The 24,065-nt window shown below is 49.9% G+C and overlaps 1 protein-coding gene across 7 annotated transcripts in view; it reads right to left on the bottom strand.

Annotated features, from left to right (window-relative positions):
- The window catches only part of NTRK3 (neurotrophic receptor tyrosine kinase 3), a 399,858-nt gene that overhangs the window by 261,553 nt on the left and 114,240 nt on the right, over nt 1-24,065 (bottom strand). For all 7 annotated transcript variants that reach the window (XM_078078899.1, XM_078078900.1, XM_078078901.1 and 4 more), the window contains 5 exons: nt 13,721-13,789; nt 4,342-4,499; nt 3,459-3,601; nt 2,877-3,018; nt 2,129-2,425 (listed from right to left, as the gene is read on the bottom strand). In XM_078078899.1, coding sequence (XP_077935025.1) covers nt 2,129-2,425; nt 2,877-3,018; nt 3,459-3,601; nt 4,342-4,499; nt 13,721-13,789 — 809 coding nt within the window. The remainder of the gene's footprint in view (nt 1-2,128; nt 2,426-2,876; nt 3,019-3,458; nt 3,602-4,341; nt 4,500-13,720; nt 13,790-24,065) is intronic.

The raw sequence follows: 24,065 nt of genomic DNA, 5'->3' as shown, positions 1-24,065 counted from the left end.
TCCACAGACAGCCTTGTACCCAGAGCTCGGCAGGGATGAGGTTTATTGTCCGAACCTCCAGAAAATTTACTCTCCCGAACATTTAGACGTTTTGTCACTTGACACGACTGGCCCATGGTTTCCCTGTCGCTGCCTTTTCATCACCCACTGAGTCCTTTAGGTTCATAAAACAAGCAAACCTTCGCACAGGGCGGCCCGGGCGGGATGCACCTGGGTCTGAGGAAGATGCCTTGGGGTGTGTTGTTTCCCTTGGAGCTCCCCTGTGATTCTCTCCTGCCTCCCACCTCCTGGGGCCAGAGCTCACCAAACAGCATGGCAGCTGATTGTTCAAACAGGGTTTCTGACTCAGCAGGTCCAGGTGGGGCTGGAGAATCTGAGTTCTAACACACGCCCAGGTGATGGTGATGCTGCTGGTCCGGGGACCCCTCTTTAAGAACCACTGGCCTGAGGGGAGCGGATAAGGTGGCAAGGAGCTGCTATGTCTCTTGGGGACAAAAAGGGTGTCTGTATGGCTGGGAAGATACAGAGAACTGCTCTCAGGACAGCCTCTGAGGGGAGGAGCCCAGAGTGGGTCACCCTCCCTCCAGAGCATTCCAGGGCTCCCCACTCTCTCCAGGCCCCAGCAGCTTCCCTTTGGAAACAAGCATTGCTTTAGGGGACCTCTCTAGCCCTTCACACCAGCAAGGCCTGTGTGGCCCAGGAGTGCAAAGAATCTCTGCATCTAAATCTTCTCCTTCCACAGAGTGGCAGGGACTCTTGGAGCTCCCAGAGCAGAGATGGGTGAGGCTCACAGTGGGAAAAGCCCTGAGGCCTTCTACTGGGCATGCTGGTGATGATGCTGGAAATGCTGGACCAAATGGGACCGCCAAGGTCTTAAGCACCAGCACCTTCTGGACCCTCTCCTGAGCGATGGCGCAGCACCATTCTCCCCTGGACCTCAGTGGCAAGAATTTGGCTTCCCATGTAGCTTTCCCTCTTGGAGCTTCTAGCAGGAATTTCCTTGCACTGAGATAAATAAGGCCTCCTGGAGCTGCTACCTGGTACATGTGAGCTGTGAAGTCACCTTCACATAAGTGGATGGGGCACCGTGCTGTCTGTTGCTGCCCCCCTTTCTGTGTGTGTGTGTGTGTGTGTGTGTGTGTGTGTGTGTGTGTGATCGGTCTTCTCACTCCCCTTTATTTATCTCGCTAGAACCCCTGAGTCCTGGAGATTGAAGGTCATCCAGCGTGTTCCCAGCAGAAATCACCAAGGTCATCAACAATGCTCGGTTTCATTGACACAACGCCAACAACTGCTGAACCCACCAAGAGAAGCTACAACCGCGTACAGTAAACTCTTTGAGGGTTTTCTTCTCCTGCAACTTAGGAAGGTATTGGAAATACTGTAGCCCAGACAGAGAGAGTCACCTCCCAAAGAGTCAAACAAAGTTCTTTCATTCCTTCAGTTACTACCCCTGGCCCGCTCGACGTTAGCGCCCCCGCAGTCTGAGGCCATCAAATACTCCCCCCCCCCAAGCGCACCACAGAACAAGAGAGCAAGCTCAGAGCTGGAAGCCTACCCCCTCGCCAAGCCTTGCTACCAACCAGCAAGTAGAAGGAGGTTCAGTTCACACGTCTGTTACATATGGGGTTGAACTAGAGAGACCCCTGCAATGGAAGGTCATCGAACCATCGTTATAAGTCAAAGCCTGCACGCTTTGTAGACCGGAAGTCCCGAGTCTTAAAGGAGCAGTGTCATCATGCCCATTTCACAGATGAGTGAAATTGAGGCTCAGACAAAAGCAAACTATCGTGCCCGGAGTTTCACAACAACTAAAGGACTGGGTCAAGATTCTGTCTTTCTCCTCCAGATCTCAGGCCCTTCCTCTACCAGAACAGGGCACGTCCCTGTGTGCCCAACTGCGCGTTTCTGAGGGGGTCTTGGTTTTCACTCTGACAGCCGTGGAAAAACGGAGCCTTTCTCTGGTTTACGCAAAATGCTGGCGGGAGCTGACTCTGCCGCAGGCTGGGTTTGGTTTGCCCGAGACAACAGCACGAGGTCAAGGCCCGCCGCATCCTCTGGCCGGCTACCGCGCCCACCCCGCCCCCTCCCGGAAGGAGTCGGCGCCGTCAGGCTGCGGGACCCTCACCCGGGAAGGGCTCCTTGAGGAAGTGGCCGTTGATGGTCTGGTTGGCTGTGCCCAGCGGGTTTTTGGCAATGAGCGTATAGTTGCCGTTGTTGTAGTGGGTGGGCTTGTTGAAGAGCAGGCAGCCCTCGGACAGCTCGCCCTCCTGGTAGTACTCCACGTGGGTGATCTTGGACTCCCGCAGCGGCTGTCCGTTGTGCAGCCAGTGCAGCGTGGGCGGAGGGTTGCCACGCACCACGAACTCGATGCAGTGCTCCAGGCGCAGCTCCGGCTCCTCCAGGCTCACCACGCGCGGAGGGTCTGCGGGGGCACGGGCCGGCTGACTCCCAGCACGCAGAGCCTCTCGCGCCCCAGAGCAGCCCGCCCGACACTAGCACGGGGCTCCCAGTTCTTCCCCCATCCAGCTCGGAGAGGACCGAGGGGATCAGAGGCTCCCCCGCCACCTTCCCAAGAGTGGGCAAGAGAGGGCTGTCTTCACCCCCACTTCCCGGGGTCCACCACAACTGGAGGGCCCCTTCCCGTGACCTGCTAGGAGGCGAAGGGAAGGCAGACAGGGGCCAGCGTGGGGGTATTGTGAAGACAGAGATGAGTTGGAGGCACCCCATCTTCTGAGGGACAGGGATTAACGGGGTTACCAGCCAAGGACTGGCTTGCTCGGTCCTGCCCTCCCAGCACCCCTGCTTCCCCCCCTCTGCCCCGCACGAACATCCCCTTAGCTACACGGCCCCCCTCCATGATGGCAGCTACTCACAGTGCACGGTGAGGGCCACACTGGCATTGCTCATGCCCACCACGTTCTCCGCAATGCACGTCAGGGTGAAGCCGTTGTCCTCGCTTGTCACATTGACCAGGGTCAGGTTGATGGCGTGTACGTTGGTCCAGTTCAGATTTGTCTAAAACCCCAATAAAAAAAAAAACCAACAATCAGTTTCTAGAAGGTGGTTCCTCACCCACCTCCCAGACACCTTCAGGGATCAAGAAGAAAACTGTGCAGAAACGAAGGAGGCCTTTCTTCCTCTCATGCACACGGACCAGGCACCAGGCTCTCCACAGTCAAGAGCTCAGGAAATCCTCACATTTACCCGATGGGGTGAATGGTAGCCTTAGACCCGTTTTACAGATGAGAAAACTAAGGTACAGAGAAGTTTATTAGCATGCTGAAGCTCAGGTTGGCTAGAAAAGATTGCAGCTGGATGAGAACCAAGTATGCACAGACTTGCCCTCTTCTTCCTTCTTCTCACATCTCTTGCTTCTGAGTCATGATTCAGCTCATTTAGACTAAGAGGTCAAGGCTCCCCAGCCTCCTGATGGGGCTGGAGCCTAGGGCCCCTACCTGGTGGGTGTTGATGGACTGCAGTCCAGTGACTATCCAGTCTACATCGGGCAGAGGTGATCCAGAGCCATTGCACGTGATGACAGCGTTGTCACCCTCTCGAACGGTCAGGTTCACATGGCTCACACTGATCTCGGGAAGGTCTGGGAGGGAGGACAGGATGAGTGAAAAGATAAGCCAACACTTAATACCAAAACTTTGTCCCTGGGGTCGGTGGTGGCACTTCTCAACACAACCTGCTTGATCAAGCTCTTGGAAGGCCCCCAAGTCCCAGAATCTTCCCAGCACCTCCCCGCCGATGCCAGAGCTCAGAATTTCAGCTCAGCTGGGCTCTCCCACAAGGCAGGCAGTGGGTGCGGGTGGGGCAGGTGCTCAAAGAATGTAGCTCCAGCAACGAGGTCAAATGGCATCTTCCACTTTGGGCACTGGCTCTCAAACTCTGGTCTGCTTCAGGCTCCCATGAGGAGTTTGCTAGAAATTCAGATTTCCGAGGCCCATTCTGAGACATTCTGGGATCTCATTAAGTCCGTTGGGCCCGGGAATCTGCTTTTCTACAAGTACCTTAAATGCTCCTGATATAGAAGGTCCAGAGCCCATGCTCTGAGATAGACTCCTTCGGATCTGGTTGACAAGTAACTCACAGAGAGAAAGGACTCTGGTCCATTGAGAAGGGGCCCACTTAATCCCTGGCTTCATTCCAGCCTCACGGAGGGGCAGGAATGACCGAGGAGGTCAACGGTAAGCCAGATCCGCACCCAATGCAGAATTCAAGGCCGGGAGTGTGTGTAGGGGTGGGGACCAGAGGGCCCTGGCTTCCCAGGCTCCTGCACAGGGGCTGAGGGATCTCTCCCCGGAGCCTGCCGGGGCCAGGCAGCTCACTCACCACACTGGCTGATGTTCATGCGGAACAGGGGCAGCTGGGAGCCGTCGGCACTGATGCAATAGAGATGCTGGCTGTTGAGCTTGGCTTCCCCCTGCTCCTGCCACAGCTGCATCCAGCGGATGTCACAGCTGCAGTTGAAGAAGTTCTGCTCCAATCTCCTGTGGGCAAGGAGACGGGGGGAGGGACCTCCTGAACCAAAGACAGCCCAGCTCCCTCCCACGGCTGGGAGGGACGGCCCCACCTGCTCGTCAGGGATTAGGGAGAGAAGGGGTTTAGCAAGGTCTCGAAATAAATGAAAAAATACTTCTAAGTGCAGGAATTCATTTAGTTTTTGCACTAATACACTCATTTAAAAAAAAAAAAAAAGAAATCCACTCCATTTAATTCAATGAGACCCTTTTAAATACGTCAGCTTGAGATGCTCCTCTTCTCAAAACCCTCCAGTGGCTTCCCATCTCATTGAACGTCAAGGTCAAAGGCCTAGAGGCTCTGCACTGCTCTCCATCACCTCTCTGACCTCATCTCCTACCTCACACCCCCTTCCTCTGCTTCAGCCACACTGACCCTGCCGTCTGTCAAGTTCACTAGTATGACCAGCCTGCTCCTGCCTCAGGGCCTTTGCACTTGTTGTCCCTTCTGCCTGCACAGTTCTTACCCGTAACATATCCGCTAGATTGGCTATCTCATTTTCTTAAAGAATCATATGGCCATCTCCAACCACTGCTCTAAGTAAGCTACCAGCAAACCCTACCTTAGTGCTGCCCAGTCCCCGCCCTACTATTTTCTTCCCTTGAGTATTTGTCACTGCCCAGCATCACTTTAAAAATTCATTTGCTTGTTTATTATCTGTCTCCTCAAATAAAAATTGAGCTCCTTTGAGCTCAGAGAAATTGCCTGTTTGGTTCACGGCTACATCGCCAGTCTACAACTGAGCCTGAACATAAATACCTGTTGAATGAATAAAAGGAGGGAATGGAGGGAGGGCAGGAGGAAGGAAAGAGTTACTCTCCCTGCAGAGTAGGTGCTTAGCGATTTCCAAGATCTGCTCAAAGCCCATCCTGGGACCAGCTTATTCTTCATAAAGTCAACAAAATCCTACCAAGCACCTGTTCCATGTTTGGCTATGAGCTGAGTGCTGTTAATACAAAGGTGAATGAGTCTCTGTTCTCCAGGAGCACTCAGTTTGGTGAAGAAGAGCATCTGATGGAGAAAGCATCAAGTTCAAGGCCTTCCTTCTCCGCTGACTTTCCTTGTGACTGAGAGCAAGTCCCTGCCCTTCTAAATGGGCTTATCCCATTAGGGGGACAATGAATGGCATTCACTGATGTAAGACTCTTCAAGTAAAGGGCACCCAATAAATCTAAATTCCTGGATCAGTAGGAGGAACGTGGTTCTCTTGCTGGACCAGAAAAGAGACGAATCTGTTGGGTGCCCAGCAGGAGGGGCACTAAGACCCAGGATATTCTGGACAAGGGATAGAATTCCGAAGCAGTTAGGCATACATCAGAACTGATCAGCTTTCAGGAAAAAGTGAGGGCCTGGAGGAAGAATCAGTGTGTCCCAGCCAGTGGGACACCACAGGTAGAAGGTGCCAACACCTTTGCATGATACCCCCTCGGTCTAAAAGTAGGCTGGGTTTTCCTTGCACTCTTTCAGAAAAGGAGAAGAGACCTAGCTTTCACGGAGCATCTGCTTCCCACAGCCGCCCTAGGAGACAGCCAGCACTGTCCCTGTCCAGAAGAGGGACCCCCCTTGTGCGTTCAGAGGGGTTAAGTCACGTGCTCAAAGTCCCTGGGCTTGGGGGTGCGACAAAGCAGGGCTGCAAGCCTCAGCCTGCTGGACTCCAGACCCCACACGCTCTCCACCCTGTCTATCCCATGCAAGGCACTGCTGGGTGTGAGGAGAGATGCAGAGGAGTCAGCACGACCCCCAACTCTGCGGCTCCTGGGCAGAGACCAGGGGAAGAGTTCATGGCGATGCTGGAGGCTGAGATAGGAAAACAGGAAAGAAAAGCTGTGCTGGGGCACAGAGTTCATGTTGAGGAGCGCTGGGAAATACAGTTGGAAGGGAAAGTGGAAGCCAGATGGTGCGGGACGTTCACGGCCACATCAAACATCAGCAAGCTTGGAATTCATGCAGGGGGCATTGGGAGCCAGTGAGGCCCTTGGAGCTCACAATGATGTGAGCAAAGCAGGTCTGTAAGAAGAGTTATCCAACAGTATGGTGCATGAAGTGTGTGCATTTCTCAAAGCACCCAGGCAAAGGGATGAATGGGGGATGAAATCCTTGACTCGCACGCCTTGACCAGACCGGGTGCCTGCCACGGGTCTACATGCACCCAGACAGGGCGTCTTCCCTCATTCACGCACGGGTAGTGGAGGCTGGCAGCCTCAAGGTCACTGTTCTCGAGCTTTCTGGTCTCAGAACTCTTTTTTACTCTTAAAAATTACTGGGGGCCTCAAAGAGCGTTTGCGTATGTAGATTACACCTATCCCTCTTTACCATTTTGGAATTCAAATAGAAAATTTTAAAACACAACACCACATCAGCACAATGTCCCATTCGTCACCAGAGTGACGGTGTTATCACAAGTCAAGCGGCCTCTAGAAAACTCCACTACACACCTTCGGGGGAATGGGAGTGAAAAGGGCAAGTAATGTCTCAGATTCTACCTCGTGGTCTCCCCAATAGGGTCTTGGGGACCCCACGGAACCCTGGACCCCCACTTGAGAACTGCTGACACATTAATAAGGGTCTAGAGGAGACTGGTAAAAGCAGGGGAGAGGGAAGGAAAGATGGAACAGACGTGGTAAAGAAGACAAGGTGGTATTTGGGGCTTTGTTGGAGGCGGAAGGGAAGACTGGAGGATGACACCGAGGTTTTAAGCTCCAGGAGACAGGAAATCAATGGAGGGGAGACGTGTCTTTAGCGGAAAACAGAAGAGAAGGAACCAATGGAAAGGAAGAGGCTCAGTGTATGAGGAATCGGGATGAGGTCCTAGAGGAGGAAGGTGAAGCGTGAGGCCCGGAAGTCTTGGAGGCGTCTGCCCCAGGCAGGAGGGCAAGATGGCGCCGTGGCTGAGACAATGGACAGAGAGGAGAGAAAACAAGCAGGCAGGAGAAAGTGAGAGCTAAGAAATAAAAATGGAATGACATTTGTGTCGCACCTACCACATACCCAACACCATGCGGAATGCCCTCCGCGCACCACCCCATTGAACCCTCCCGTCGGAGTAAGTGGGGGAGGCGGCTGATGGCTTCCTCGGGAAAAGCAGAAGGTCAAACTAGGCTGCCCAGTGTGTAGAGGACAGGAAGGCCTGAAGACGTGGATCTGTGCTTGCATTCACATCACAGGGCGGCGAGGGGAGGCCGGGCAGCCCTGCTGGAAAGATACTGAGGGTCCAGATGTTTGCATATATGCAAACTGAACCAGGTCAGCCTGGGTTTTCCCACATGCTCACTTGACAAATGTGGTCATTCATTATGAAGTAGTTGTAAAAATACAAATTATCCACCTCAGCGGAAAAGATTAGCAAGTGAGGGGCTGGGCTGGGCTGCTTCAAGACCATGTGCTTTATTGAGTCCTGCCTGCCCGAAGCCCCGCACAGCTATGTCCCCCGACTTCTCGGTGGCCCCCGCAGGGCTGACAGTGCCAAAGCGTGCTGAGGCTGGTGGGAGAATCAGGTGGGATGACACGTCTAGACACAAGCACATTAACGGCTTTTTGTTCCCTTCCATCCTTTTCCCCTAGGACTTGGTCCCGTAGAAGGGATGCCCCACGAGACCCGGCCCTTCCTCCACACCACAGTCTCCTGAAAACCGCACAGAAACCTTAGCTTTTCCCCTCTCCCTTGGGACTTTCCTCCTAGACGGAAGACGCACACACACAACAGAAAGCATGCTGAGTCTGAAGATGGGTGCCCTGGGCGTCCCACCGAGCAGACCTACCGCAGCCTTCACATCCTGACGAGAGAGGGTTCAGGAAGGTGGGCCAGAAGCAGAGAAGGGCAGCCCTCAGTCTACATGATGCCCCCTGTTCTTCCAGCCAGTCAGGTGTCTCGAAGAGGGGCTTTCGGCCAGGGCTCCCGGCGCTGTGTCGAGGAGCCTGAAGTAAGGCTTCCCTGCCCCATCAATAATGCAGGCGGCCCCATGAATAATACAGCAGCAGCTGCTTCGGGGCAGAGCTTAACCCACACCCAGCCCTTGCCCCAGCATGGCCTGGGGCCTAATCGCAGGGCCCTAGGGGCGTCCCGCAGATTAACTCAGCCCCATCCAGGCACACACAGACGCCTCACCGCACGGCCAAGGCCATGGCGGTGTATGTAGAAAACACTGGTTCCCCTCCGGTCATCCTCTGGCTTCCTTCTCCCCTCCACAGCACTGCTGCTGCCATGGCAATCCTGGGGCCGGCCGCAGAAAATGGGGAAGGGGTATAGATCTACAGTCAACCAGGGAAGCCTGTCCAGAGGTCCAAGTGATGATCGCCGCTGGCCTCCCAGAGAAAATAACACAATGGCAGAAGAAGTGCACAAACAACAGGTTTGAGTGCAGCCAGCGATCACGCCAGGCAAAGCTAGTGCACTGAATTGTGTCTCCCCCGAAAGATCTGGACAAGTCCTCACCCCCAAGACGTGCGAATGTGACCTTACTTAGAAATAGAGTCTTCTGTGGATGTGATCAAGTGAAGGATCACGGGATGATCATGGGACAAGATCATTCTGGATTTAGGGTGGGCCCTAGATCCAATGACAGGTGTCCTTATAAGAGAGAGGAGGAGAGAAGCCAAAGACACAGAGACGGGGAGCACAGCTATGTGAAGACAGAGGCAGAGATGGGGGTGGCATTGACCCAAGCCAAGGACACCAGGGGCCACCAGAAGCCAGAAAGGGTAAGCAAAGATTCTTCCTGAGAGCCTCCTGAAGGGAGAATAGCCCTGTGACACCTTAGTTTGGGCCTTCTGACCTCCAGAAGAGTAGAGAGTCACTTTCTATGGTTTGAAGCCTCCAAATTTGTCGTGATTTGTCAAGGCAACCCTAGGAAACTAATATGGCCAGTAACTTCTTCCCCAAGGTTCTGCTTTAACTTCTTCCCCAAGGTTCTGCTTTAACTTCTGTAAAATGGGGGTAATTGCGCTCGACCCTCTTCCTGAACAAAGTTAATATGAGGATTAGCGATAATACATGATAACATGCTTTGTGAATTGAAAGGGGCTATAAAGAGACCAGAAATTATTATTATAGTAACACTATTATTAACACAATCGTTCAGGGACTTCTCTGAGAGCCGTGGAAAGCGGTCATGGCCAAGACTGGGAGAAAAGAAAGTGCCAGGATCAGCCCAAACCCATCCCCGATACCAAGTTAATATTTTACCAAGTTGATTAAATCTGCAAATTATACCAGAGGTAATTATCACTTTGCTTTAAGAAAATGAAATATTCCAATCTGTTTTAATCATGTCTGCTCTGTGCGTGCAGGGTATTAAGAGAAGCCTGTTCAAGATACACTAATGGTCCTTAGGGTATTTCTGGAAGGTTTCTGCGTTGTGGGTTTATATCCTCTGGTGCCTCTTGCCTTTGCCTAAATTGCATCATGGGATTCAGAACCCAAGCTTCTTTTCTTCCTAATTCATTCTTTATCTCTAAGACAATCTCTTTGATTCCTGCTCTGATTTCTGGACAGACAGTTCCAGTTTTCTCCGTAAGGAAAAAAAAAAAAAAACACCATCTTGCTATAACCAGAAACCTCTGAAAGCAACCGTGCAATGCCAACTCAAATTTCTGCAAACCCATGCCACTGATACAGTGCTAAGTACTCCAAAGGGAATCCTGAAGGATGCTTCCAGTTCTCTCAATAAGAGAAACACAGCCTGGACTGGTGAGGGGCAATGGGCCAGGTGTTCACCAAGACCTTATCTTTCATCTGACAAAAGGAAAGGAGAAATGAGTAAGGGAAGCCTCCAGCACATGGCCAGGGCTCTGAGATGCTAACTTGTCTGGGTTTTTTTTTTTCCTCAGTGATTCTCCTCAGGAAGCCACCATCATGAGAGTGGTTTCCAGAAGGAGACAGCAAGTATTGGGGGGCGGGGGAAGTTTGCTGAGTTGTTTAAGGAAAGAGCGCTGGTCTTTGGAAACAGCAGACCTGGGTGGTGGTAATGCTAATTATCATAATATGAATTCCCATTACCATTGATAAGCTCTGTGATCTTGGACCAGTTGTTTAACTTGGGCAAGCCTCAATCCCTCATTCGTAAAACTGGTTATAATGATACCTCCCATGGGGGGTTGCTCCAAAGATGAGACAGGACTTTATTCATAATAGGTGCTCAATATACGGCTCTTTTGTCTCCATCTCTACTATTGAGAAGGTCATAGATACTCAGCCCTTCCGATGGAGAATCCCAACAGCATCCGTTCTTGTATCAAGGATCCTCCAGTGGGGAGGGTCTGGTTGGGGTAGGCAGAGATCCTCAATGACAGAATGAAATGTGCTGAGAAATCACAGAAGACCCTAGCTTGCCCCATCTATTCCTGCAGAAGGTGGTTCAAAGTCTCACACTCTGGCTTTGTGATCTTCTGGCCGTCATGGCACAGAAAGCCATCTCCCCCTGGCCTCTCTCCTCCAGGGCCAAGATTCTTTCTTCCTGGAAATACCCAACCCATTCCCATACCCCAGCCCACAGGCTCCATTGGGCAGACCCTGGCAGTCTAGAAGGCTCGTGGCAGATGGTGCTATGTGGACTAATCAAGAAGTCGGACAAGAAAATACTAACCCCCTCTTCCATTTGCCAGGAACTGGGATTGTTTGGATTTTAATCATAGCCACAGCGAAGAGCCAACATGAGGCCCCTCCAGCCAAAAGATAGATTTTCTACTCCGAACATTCAATTCCTCCTCAAAAAATAGACCCCTACCAGGGCAAGTGCTCCTTAGAGGGGGGCTTCTTTATTTTCCAATGTTATTTTTTTCTTATTTAACAATATGACAGAAATAAAATGCCCTGGGACATGGCGGCCCTCACACACTGACTCACACTGGAGGGAATGTCTTCATTCTGCCATAAGTCACATCTAGCTCACCGGTGTATCGATCCCGGGCAAAGATGAATGCAGAATCCCATGATCCTCTGAGATAAATCTGACATTTTTCTTTAAATATATAGCCACGGAACAACTGTTTCTGAAACTTCACGAAACAGGTCACCAGGGCAGCACACCATTGATTTCACGTCCAGTGATTTTTTTAGAAGGAGCACTGAACGTTTTCTCAATAATTCAGCCAACTGCAAACCCCAGAGGTCCCCCAGAGAGACGCTGTCCCTCGCTGCCTACAGATGGAGGGGGAGACATTCCGGGAGAAGCAGACATGAGACTCCCAAGAAAGAGAGCCCCCAGTTAGCTCCTTTACGGCAGAGCCCCTGATCAGATCTAGGGCAACATAAGAATCATGCACTTTTTGAGAATTATTGTAGACCCGGCCCTTGAATTGGAAACAGGTTTTAAGAGGCTGAGAGACAGCTAAGCAGAGTGGTCAAGACCTTGAGTCCATATGCTACCACTTGGCTAATGGGTAACCCAAAACAAGATACTTAACCTTGCTAAGTACCTCAGTGTCCCTGAATGTGAAGTGATAGTAGTAATTCCTACTCGATAAATTATTACAAGAATTAAATTAAAGAATGTACATAATTCGAGAGATTGCTTGGCACAGTGCCTGGCATGGAGTCAGATCTCAGAAATCGTTGTTAGTAGTGATCTTAGTAGTCCTGTTCATTTAGTGCTAAGGTTTTTTCCACCTACAAAGATGGGAATGAATACAACGCATCAAGTCTAATGGTCGGATGTTTAGCTGTCAGTGACGTCTGTGACATCGTCTAGGTTTTCAGTGTTGTAGAAACAAATAAGTATATATTTTTCCAAGCTCAGGTAGTTTTTAATCGATGTACCTAAGGATCTCAGCCCTATGTGGCTAAAGAACTGTGGTCACTATATCTACTGTGTCCACACCAGAGGAGTGGCCCAGAAGGAGGAGTAAAATCCTAAGAAAGGAAGACAACCCACAGCAGTACTGTCCTAAACTCTCCAACACTGTTGAGATCACCTTCGTACTTCCCGGCCCTAGAATGGCCTTTCAAAGAATCAGGGGCACTCAGGTCCATGAGGATAAGTAGGGTGTATCAGGCCATCACAGAGTAATGGGCTATTGGGTCACTGGATGTAAATATTCCCCTCCCTGACCAGCTGGGTTGGAAAAGCTAGGATCTTGACTCATCGGTGAACTCAGGTCTTCCCAGGTGGAGGGGAGACAAGTTGAAAGGCCAACAGCATGGGCAGAGATCCAAGGCTACTGCCTCTTGGTAAAGATAGTAAAGCAATCTGCATTCAGTGAATTTGGATCTGAGTCACTAAGTAAAAGGGAACACATGAGCAGTGTCTCTGGAACACTGACTCCCTAATTTCATCCATGCCTCAATTCCTTTCCAATTTATTCCTTGATTTGTTCCCTCAACATAACATGCTGTCCTTCATGCACAGAGATGACCCTGATGACTCACACATCAACATGACTTATTTTTTCCAGCAGTGGTCAGGAGTTTTCACTCATCCATCCAACAAGGGTTTGCACACAATGGCTGGAGGGGATAGGGGTGCATCGATCAGCCTTGGAAGGTAGCAAGGCCAAACAGTCCACAGGCAGATTGAATAAATATATGGACTTGCCTCCAGGCCCCACCATCAGGATGCCCAAACGCAAGCCAAATAGGCTGACAAAAGATTATGAGGGATGGAAAGGACATGCAATCGGAAGTAAGGAGGCCTGGGTTCAAGTCCTAAGTCGGCCAGTCCCTAACAATGCAATCCTGGCTGTGTCTCATGTGCCTTTTGGGGGCTCAGAACCCTTACCTTAAAATGAAGAAATACATTTTATATTGGAGATATAGTAACACCTCTCTCCCATAATGCTCATGATGATAAATCTATTTTTTTCATGATGATAAATCTAAGGTCATGTAAATGAAAGCACACCTGATAATCTCTATAAAATCATATATTATGAATGTTATTTATTATAAATTGAAGTACTCTGTAGTATCATAAACATAAATACTATTATTACTAGTTACCTACAGATCACAGAACTAGGTCCTGCTCAGAGATAAGATTCCGGTCTTCTTCAGAAATGTGCTAGAAAGAGCATCAGAAAATCGAGCAACAAAGAGGGTGCCTTGCTCTCACTGAACACGGTACACTCCGCGTCACCCAACCCAAGGAGCCCCTTCAAGTGCATGCCCAACCTTAGGTGGCTCCACCACCCCACATTTCTCCCTACCCAACCTCTACCACCACTCTACTACTTGGATGGCCTTCAAGACCGAACTTACAATTCCCGAAGACTCAGCCTCTGGAAAAGCTGCCATGAGAGTGTGGTGAGCCGGTTACTCGACAGGTTTCTGCAAGAGTGACAAATAAAGGGGAAATTAAGGGACAGATCTGGCATAAGTAATGCTCTTGGTAGGAAGCTTGGTTACTTCACAGGAGCCTGGCTTTGTTGTTCTTCTCCCTTGTTCCATCCTGCTAACGATGTATCTGCCAGGAGTCCAGGCCCCAGATCAGGTTGGGAAAGGATTTCAAGAAAAGGAAAGGGAGAGATTTTACAAATGTTAAAAAATAATAATAATAATAATAATTGTTGGTCATTTTCCCACATCCTCTCATCACAAATAAAGGTTCAGGGAACCTTCTGGAAGCCACCCTCCCACAGGGGGTCAGAGCTCTCAAGAGACACAAGCCAACAAGCGTTCTTCTTCATTTTTATTATTGAAGTGTCATGGACATTAAAAAAAAAACTGCATATTTAATGTATACATTTTGATGAATTTCAAGGTAAGTGTATACCCATGAAATTGTCGCCATAAACAATGCATAAACTTAACCATCAACTTAAAAAATTTCCTCCCCCTCTCTCTCTCTCTTTATTTTTGGTATAACCGTTAATATAAGATACAACCTCTTAACACATTTTTAGGTATAAAATCCAGTATTGTTAATGACCCACTATGCCGTACTGTACATCTCTAGGACTTACTCATCTTGCATAAGTGAAACTATGTCCCCTTTTACCAACAAGCATTCTTAACATTCACAATAGTGGAAAAAAACCCTGCAGGTCACCTACAATTTCTTCTACCCAGCAAAGAGGCCCATCCACGATCAAGACATAAGCCTTTTGTTCACACTTCTGTTCTCCTCCTAATGGCTATTTAATTGTTTTCATTAGGATGTACAGGGGAAAGGAGTAGCCATTAGTCTTCCAAGTAATAGAAGAAACACGCCCACGGTGATCACGTTGCCAGGCTCAACAAACAACTTTTGATGTGGTAACAGCCCTTCAAGGCAGCAGTGAGACAGGGCTGGAGTCGACGTGACCCCCCTGCAGGAACACTACTCCCGCACTGATGAGATCGGATGCCACGCAGGTCAAACTCTATCCACACACACACACAAGCATGTGTGCATTGGTGTCGATTAAACACGCGGGTGATAAACACAAGCGCAGACTCTTGTTTATACGCACATGCATACACTTATGCGCGCACCTCTACTTAGCTGATTTCTACAGCAGATACTTGGGGAGGAACCAAGTACAGGCTACTTGGGGGAATGAAGGGTGGACAAATGAGAAGGTCCCTGTGAAACCTACATTCAAGTTACAAATGAATAAGCAAGAGAACTGCAGTTTGCCATGAATAGAAGGAAGGGTACAAAGTGATGTCATCACTGATGTAGGAGAGGGAGACAGCTCCTTTACGCAGGTGCTTAGAGTGGTGCCCTCCAAGAGGGTAGCATCGAGCTGAGGCCAGAGCAAGAATGAGCCAGTGCCAGCGTTGGGGTGTTCTGGGCAGTGGGCGCAAGGCAGAGAGAGGGCCAGTGGGGAAGGAGGTAGGGGAGAGTGGTCTGGGGTAAGGAGGAGAACGGACAGCCACAACCACCTGGCTGGCCATGGTGAGGACCTTGGATTTTATTTTAAGGAGCAATGAGAAGGCACTGGATGGCTTTAAGTAGGGAAGTGGCATAATCTAATCACCATTTCTTAAAGTAAGAGACCAAGACTGGAAGCTGGCAGACCAATTAGGAGGCTGCTGCAGTACTGAGGAAGGGGATTAGAGATAATGAAGCAGGTGGATTTCAAGAGGAGGGCGGGGGGGGGGGGGACAGTGGGGAGAGCGCCACCAGAACCTCCTATTGGATTGGGTCTGGGAGGGAGGGAGGAAGATGCCAGCAACCAGGCAAGCAGCCAGATCATTTAATGAGACCAGGAAGGCTGTAAAAGGGTCCTATCTGGGGTTCAGATCATGAGCCTCCCCTTGCAATACTAAGTTTGAGATATCCAGAGAGAGAAATCAACTAGCCTGCTGGATGCTTGGGTCTGGAGGTCATAGGGGACGTCCAGGCTGGTGGGATCACAGACGGCACGTACAGCTTTCACGGGGAACAGATGGCACACACAAGGACAACCTAAGGGACAGGGCTTCCCCTTCGCATCTGAGGCGGCCGCACCCTTGGTGACAGCTGGTGACTAGGTTAGAAAGGCAGCCCCCTTTCTGCGGGTGCAGGGGACTGATGGACAAAGGAAGGGACCACAGGTAGAGGTCCCGAGGCTTCCTGTTCCACTCCCCCTGCGCCCAGCACTCTCCTTACAGAGTCCTCCAGTCCGCACAGCGCTGTCTAGGGTAGACACCCCCATACCCCACTTCCTGCCCGCAGAAGGAAGAGCTCTAACGCATGAGAATCACCAAAAGCTCTTAAACCTTAACCTGTCCACATGCTCAGCTTCCCAAAACCCCTACCCCCAGTCTGTCTTGTGCCTGCAAACTTCCTCCATGCCCCGCTGATCAGAGGAAAGAGGTGATAAAGGAAGGCCTGCATGGTGGCCACTTGAGGACACCACTGGGGCACAGCTCCCCTGACCCACCTCCTGCTCAGGAGGGTGGAGCGGGGATCAGGTGCACATGCCCAGCGAGTGGCTGGCTTTACACTAGGGTTTGCATCTGGAGCTCAGACCTCGGGGACAAGGACACTGGGTCTCGGTACCACACTTGAGTCCCCATTACCCTGAGCGTCTGTGAGGTTTCAGCAAATGTGAGCGAAGGTAGAAGACTTCATGCAGATAGAAGTCTTCTGTTCTGTTCTCCCAGCTAACTCTCTATGCACAACTGTAGGAATGGCAGGCAAGGTCACACAGGCCCGCCCGCCATGAGGTCTCCTCCTCACTCCAGCACCTCCTTGAACAGAACCCCCAGTTCTAAAACTGAGCAGCACCCCATGAGAGTCTGCAGCCAGGAACTCCAGATTCGCGAAGCCCTCAGAAGCAGGCCCCTCTCCCCCTCCCCCCCCCCCCCCCCCCAGTGAGAAGCAGGGAAACAGGAGAAATGCAGGTCAAGTAGGGACCCTGCCCATCTGCGAAGGAGGACCAGCCTGGGAGTGTGTGCCAGGGGGTTCCTGGGGAGCCCGAGGCCGGGATCAGGCTGCCAGCAATGTCCTTTCACAAAGGTCATGTTTTGCTACATTAGGCAGAAATGTCATGAGAAAATTGGATTCTAGAAGAAAGAAAATAACAGGCATTCCGGGCAAATAAAGAATAAGAAATAGCATTATCTCCTTATTACAAGTTGGAGGTGGGGAGGGGGCCTGGGACATTCGGTAAGGGGGAGGTGGGCCCTGTTCTCCTGGGGGTGTCTGGGCTGCAGCTCCTTCCTGCCACGCCCACCAAGCCCCACCAGGAAGAGAAAGGGCCCCTGGATTCCCCCAGCTCTTCGGCCAGATGGAGCGGCCGCTGCAGGACTGACGGGCTGTGTCCAGGATGACAAACTCCTCTCCGCCCCAGCCGCCTCCCAGGCACACAGACCATATTCTCCCGTTGGAGGAAAGCCTGCCCTTACTCCTCCTGCAGACGGGGGCTACTCACCTGTGCTCACACCTCCCTGCCTCCCTGCACAGCCAACAGCCGCCATTCACCAGGGGCTGATTACTAAGCACCAGCTACTGTGTTCAGCACTTTTATATCCGTGACCTCGTTTAATATATACGGCAAGTGCACGGAGTGGGTGTTACTATCATCTCCGCGGTCGAGCTGGACGGGTCTGAGTGGCCTTAACGCAAAGACTCCGTCAACAAGCAACAAGCCACACCCCCAGGAACGTTCGCAACCAACACACAGACGTGTAAACTCCCAGGTACGCGCACACGCCCCTCGGCGTATGTTGCCCGAGCCCGCGGCACCGCGCCACGCGAGTCCCTGGAGGAACGCAGCGCATACATCCTTTGCGACCGTACACGTACGCAGTGCCCCGCCAGAGACGCGCGGGAGAAGGCTGCAGCCCCAGAGACAAACATACACACAGAAGACAAGTAAGGCAAACGCACAGCCAGCACAAGACATGCAGGGCACGCCTCTGGCCACCCTGCCCTCACGGGCATTTATAAATACTCATGGTGCAGGAAAATGGGGACGCTGAGACGCGGGGCTCTGACGGACCCACCGCCCACTCAGAACTCACTGCCCCTGATTTTCTTCCCAGCTAGTGCCTCATCTGTATTCACCTGCCACCTGTAATTGATGGGCTGGTTATCCCGCTCATCAGACTCAAGGGTGGAGTTAAGAACCATCCTGCCTCTGGGCCCCACAGCAGCGTCTTCCAGAAGCTTCCTCCCTGACAGATCCATTATCCCCCATCTCTGACTTTTGCTTGGGTCAATGGCCAGTTTCCCAGCCACCTGACCCCTGGAGTTAATTTGGCGAGCAAGATTTTATGAGATGAGGCATCAAACACTTTCCCAAAATCAAGCTCTGTGACATTGCTCCCGTAGCCCTCATCCGAGACTACCAAACAAAGCCATTAATTCTGTCCTGCATTGCTGGCTCTCTCGCAGCCCAGACTCTGGGGCCCAGAGTAATGAACAATGATGATGCAGCTACTGGGTGCTCCGGGAACAGGGAGCCAGACACGCAGATGGCCAAAACCGGACCCACAGGAAGGATAGGGCTGAAATGGCCCTTCCTGCCATTAACCCCTTGGTGAACACGGGTCCTCCCAGGCTAAACATCTCAGCATGGGAAGCAGTCCCATGACCTTCCTGAAGGGGACAACCAACTGCAGCAGGATAGAACCCATGATCGGGGAGGATGTCACCCTCCACCCTGGGAACCCTACTGTCCAACCAGAGGGTCACTCAAGATGGACCCTGTTGCCAAGAAAAGGCAACCAGATGAATTCCTCTGTTGCCCCAAAGGCACCATATCCCTGGGGGCTGAGACTTGAGGAGGGGACACTAAGCCCCATTCACAAGTGGTCCTGAAGCTGGGACACCTTGTAGAGTGCCTGGATGTATAGCGTGGCTGATGTCTAGAAGTGCCTCCTCTCCTATGGGCAGAGGCAGGCCCAGCGGGCAGGTTATGTTTCAGGACTGGAGTGTGTAAGGGATCACCAGAAGGTGCCAGGTTCTCTCTTTGAACCCCAGACCCCTCTTTTCCATCTTCCCAGACCTGGGGGCCCCGGATCCCCCACAACTCCCCTTATATCTGTATAAATACATGGGATGTCAATGGAGCGCCCCCCCCCAACATCGTTACCACTGTGTGACAGTCTATGTCTCCTCTCCTGGGCCCTCCACCCTCTTTCTCTATTTATTTCACACTCTTTTTTGGGTTCCACCCTGAGCCCTCGGGCCCCCTTCTAGGTTCCTGTTTATAAGCCCCATCCCCTCTGCCCTGGACTTGGATGTGAAACTTGTCTCAATAAACCCTTTGGAGTAAGAAAAGGAAAAGAAAAAAAAGAACACTGAGAATCAGGAGCGTGTTCAGCTGCAGCCCAAAGACGAAGGTGGCTTCTCCTAGAGGCTCCGTTCCGCTGCTTGCAGAAGGCCCTGTTCTGAACATGGTACGGGCTCAGAGTACCAAGCACAGCTAACCAGAACAGAGCAAAGGTCAAGCCCCTCCTCATCTTGTAGGCTCCGAGGAGCTGTGCTTGCTGGCTGCATCCATCATGATCTAAATCTTACTTCCTTCATCCAAAAAGGCAGCATTATGAAAGGGGCAATTCTTGGGGCGCCTGGGTGGTTCAGTAGGTTAAGTGTCAGCCTTTGGCTCAGGTCATGGTCTCATGATCCTGGGATCGAGCCCCGAGTCATCTGGCTCCCTGCTGCCCCTCCCCTCACTCATTCTCTCTCAAATAAATAAATAAAATCTTCAAAAAAAAAAAAAAAAAGAAAGGTACGGGCACCTGGGTGGCTCAGTTGGTTAAGTGACTGCCTTCGGCTCAGGTCATGATCCTGGAGTCCCGGGATCGAGTCCCGCATCGAGCTCTCTGCTCAGCGGGGAGTCTGCTTCTCCCTCTGACCCTCCCCCCTCTCATGCTCTCTCTCTCAAATAAATAAATAAAATCTTTAAAAAAAAAAAAAGAAAAGTACAATTCTTCCTTCCATGACATCTGACGTCCCCTTGGCAATCTGTCTGTCCTCCTTTCATTTTCCCCATAAAAGAAACATCTCCTCAGCCTTCTTGGAAACAGCCAACTCCCTCTCCTGCCACCCCATACCAGGATTCTTTTGAAATTGCTGAAGAATCTGGAGGAAAGGTCAAGAAAGGAGAACCCCCCCATGCCATGCAGCATCAACCCCACACAGAGTTTGCTGAAAAGGAACCAACTGACACCAGAGGAGGAGAAGGCTGTCAGTCTACTGCCCACTTCTCCAAGACCCAGGGCATGTCTTCTTCATTTACCCTGACCTTGTAACTTTGTGCATAGTCGGCCCCCACACCAGGGGTGACTGCAGCCCACCATGAGGAGCCATGAAGGTGGCTGCCACCAACCTCCTTGGGATGAACGGATGGGAAGGAAGGAAGTGCCATGCAATCTCATCCCCAAGGCCGGCTGGCAGCCACCAAGGAAGCTCTACAAGCAACCTCTTAAAATCCGGTGCCTGTGACAAGGAAGCAGGGCCTGCCACCCAACGTTCCTCTTGAAGACCAAGAAATATTTTTCTACATCATTGATATATTTGCTTTTCCCTCAATTAAATTGCTGTAAAAGGGGGTGGGGGTTAAAGCCATTTGAGCCATTTTTATTCAGCTAAATTACACTGGATGGCTCATTTAATGAACTTTAATGAAGCCAAAATGCTTTCTCTAATCAAATCTCAAGTGACGTGACTGGTGTCTTGACCTTAGATCAGGAGACTGGAGGCAGCTTTTCTACAAGGCCCTGTGCTGGGCTGAACCAGGGTTTCCCAGAGAATGTTCCCGGGAATCTGAGATCTGCAGTATGTTAATGGATATTATGAGGGGAAAAAAAATTCATGTTGCTTGAAAAATGTGGTTTTAAACCAATTAAATAGGCTTATTTACTGCAGAACTTCTCAGAGCCTTTATGAAGAGAAGGATCTGACCTACTGAGTCTCAACCTTATTGGACCACAGAACCTTCCCCATCGAGCATCTAGCAAAAAATATCACCGCACCTAACATACAGAAATGATGGTTGTGGTTAAGAAATAGGTATTTGCTCTTGGTCCAGGGTTCTTGGCTCACAGGTGCCAAAACCCTCGGAATTTCTTGAGCAGTAAGACAATGAGAGCATCTTTTGTTATAATATTTTATCTCTTGTCCTCAGCTCCTGAGATTGCTTCAGAAAATGAGGTGACTTTTGGAAAGCCCCTGAAGATGGGGGCTGGTTACCAGGGGAACCAACCATGGATAAGGGTTAGAACTTTCAGTCCCACCCCCTGATTTCTGCAGAGGGGAGAGACAGTGGAGGTTGAATCAATCACCAGTGGCCAATGATGGAGTCAAACAGGCCTAAGTGATAAAGGCCCCATAAAAACCCCATAAAAAAGGGGGGCCTGGGTTGGTGAACCAGAACACTTCCACGTGCCACCAGGCCAGAAGCCAAACTCCACAAGGACGAAAGCTCCTTTGTTCAAGACCTGGCCTTACATATCTCTTCATCCGGCTGTTGATTTGTACTCTTTAATATCCTTTGTAATAAACCAGTAATCCGGTGAGTAAATTAGTTTCCTGAGTTCTGTGAGCCACTTTAGCAAATTAATCGAACCCAAGGAGGGGGTCATGGGAACCTCTGATTTACAGACAGGTTGTCAAAAGCACCAGGAAGAATCTGGATTTGGGACTGGCATCTGAAGTGGGCTCAGATGCTGTTTCTGGGTAGACGGTGGCAGAATTGAGTTGAATTATAGGACACCCAGCTGGTGTCCCAGAATTGCTTGGTGGTGTGGGGAAAAAAAACCCATGCATTGGAAATTGGGTGCAGAATCATTCATCATGGAGGGCTGGGGTGAGCGAGCTATCGTCTGCAGGCTAGCACTCTGTTTTTGTAAGTAGATTTTTGGAATACAGCCACACCCCTTCATGTATGTGTTGTCTGTGCCCACGTTTGAGGTGGAATAATGGTCCTCCAAAGAGGTCCACATCCTAGTCCCCAGAATCTGTGAATAGATCAACTTCCGTGACACAAGAGACCATGTGGATGAAATTAAGAGTGTGGACCTTGAGATGAGAAAATTATCCTTAATTATCCCCTGGCCCCAGGGTAATCACAAGCATCCTCAGAAGTGGAAGGGGGGTGGGGACACAGAGGTCAGAGAGAGAGGTGACTAGGGAAGAAAGGAAAAGACCTGGGATGTGCTGGCTCTGAAGAAGGAGGAAGGCACCACAAGCCAAGGACTGTGCACAGCCTCTAGAAGCTGGAAAAGGCAATGAAACAAATTCTCCCCTACAGCCTCCAGAAGGGACCCCAGCCCTGTGGACACCTGGATTTTTAGCCCAGCGAGGACCATGCTGGTTCTAAGCTACACAGTGTAAGACAAGACTTTTGTGTTTGTAAGCCACAATGTTTAGGGTAATTTGTTACAGCAGCAACAGAAAATTCATACACCCTCGGAGCCTGCATTAGAGCCACACGGTTGAGTAGCTATCACAGAAGACAGAAACTACTTAGTATGTGGGCCTTTCCAGAAAAAGTGTCCCAGCATTCACCCATGGAAATATAATGGGAGCCATATATGCTAATGAAATTTTTTTTTTTAATTTTATTATGTTATGTTAATCACCATACATTACATCATTAGTTTTTGATGTAGTGTTCCATGATTCATTGTTTGTGGGTAACACCCAGTGCTCCATGCAGAACATGCCCTCTTTAATACCCATCACCAGACTAACCCATCCCCCCACCCCCCTTCCCTCTAAAATCCTCAGTTTGTTTCTCAGAGTCCATAGTCTCTCACGGTTCGTCTCCCCCTCTGATTTCCCCCCCTTCATTTTTCCCTTCCTACTATCTTTTTTTTTTTTTTTAACATATAATGTATTATTTGTTTCAGAGGTACAGGTCTGTGATTCAACAGTCACAATTCACAGCACTCACCATAGCCCACACCCTCCCCAATGTCCATCACCCAGCTATCCCATCCCTCCCACCCCCACCACCCTAGCAACACTCAGTTTGTTTCCTGAGATTAAAAATTCCTCATATCGGAAGGACACTATATCCTACTTAAAGGGTCTGTCCAACAAGAAGATCTAACAATTGTAAATATCTATACCCCTAACATGGGAGCAGCCAATTATATAAGCCAATTAATAACAAAAGCAAAGAAACACATCGACAACAATACAATAATAATGGGGAACTTTAACACCCCCCTCACTGAAATGGACAGATCATCTGAGCAAAAGATCAACAAGGAAATAAAGACTTTAAATGACACACTGGAACAAATGGACTTCACAGATATATTCAGAACATTCCATCCCAAAGCAACGGAATACACATTCTTCTCTAGTGCCCATGGAACATTCTCCAGAATAGATCACATCCTAGGTCACAAATCAGGTCTCAACTGGTACCAAAAGACTGGGATCATTCCCTGCCTATTTTCAGACCACAATGCTTTGAAACTAGAACTCAATCACAAGAGGAAAGTCGGAAAGAACTCAAATACATGGAGGCAAAAGAGCATCCTACTAAAGAATGAATGGGTCAACCAGGAACTTAAAGAAGAATTAAAAAAATTCATGGAAACAAATGAAAATAAAAACACAACTATTCAAAATCTTTGGAATACAGCAAAGGCAGGCCTACGAGGAAAGTATATAGCAATACAAGCCTTTCTCAAGAAACAAGAAAGGTCTCAAATACACAACCTAACCCTACACCTAAAGAAGCTGGAGAAAGAACAGCAAATAAAGCCTAAACCCAGCAGGAGAAGAGAAATAATAAAGATCAGAGTAGAAATCAATGAAATAGAAACCAAAAGAACAGTAGAACAGATCAACGAAACTAGGAGCTGGTTCTTTGAAAGAATTAACAAGATTGATAAACTCCTGGCCAGACTTATCAAGAAGAAAAGAGAAATGACCCAAATCAACAAAATCATGAATGAAAGAGGAGAGATCACAACCAACACCAAAGAAATACAAACAATTCTAAGAACATATTATGAGCAACTCTATGCCAGCAAATTAGATAATCTGGAAGAAATGGATGCATTCCCAGAGATGTATCAACTACCAAAACTGAACCAGGAAGAAATAGAAAACCTGAACAGACCTATAACCACTAAGGAAATTGAAGCAGTCATCAAAAATCTCCCAACAAACAAGAGCCCAGGGCCAGATGGCTTCTCAGGGGAATTCTACCAAACATTTAAAGAA

This window comes from Halichoerus grypus, chromosome 8 (genome assembly GCF_964656455.1).
Source record: "Halichoerus grypus chromosome 8, mHalGry1.hap1.1, whole genome shotgun sequence".
NCBI classification, from domain to species: Eukaryota; Metazoa; Chordata; class Mammalia; order Carnivora; family Phocidae; genus Halichoerus; species Halichoerus grypus.
The sequence above is the reverse complement of the archived record's forward strand: the minus strand, read 5'-3'. Positions and strand labels throughout refer to the sequence as shown.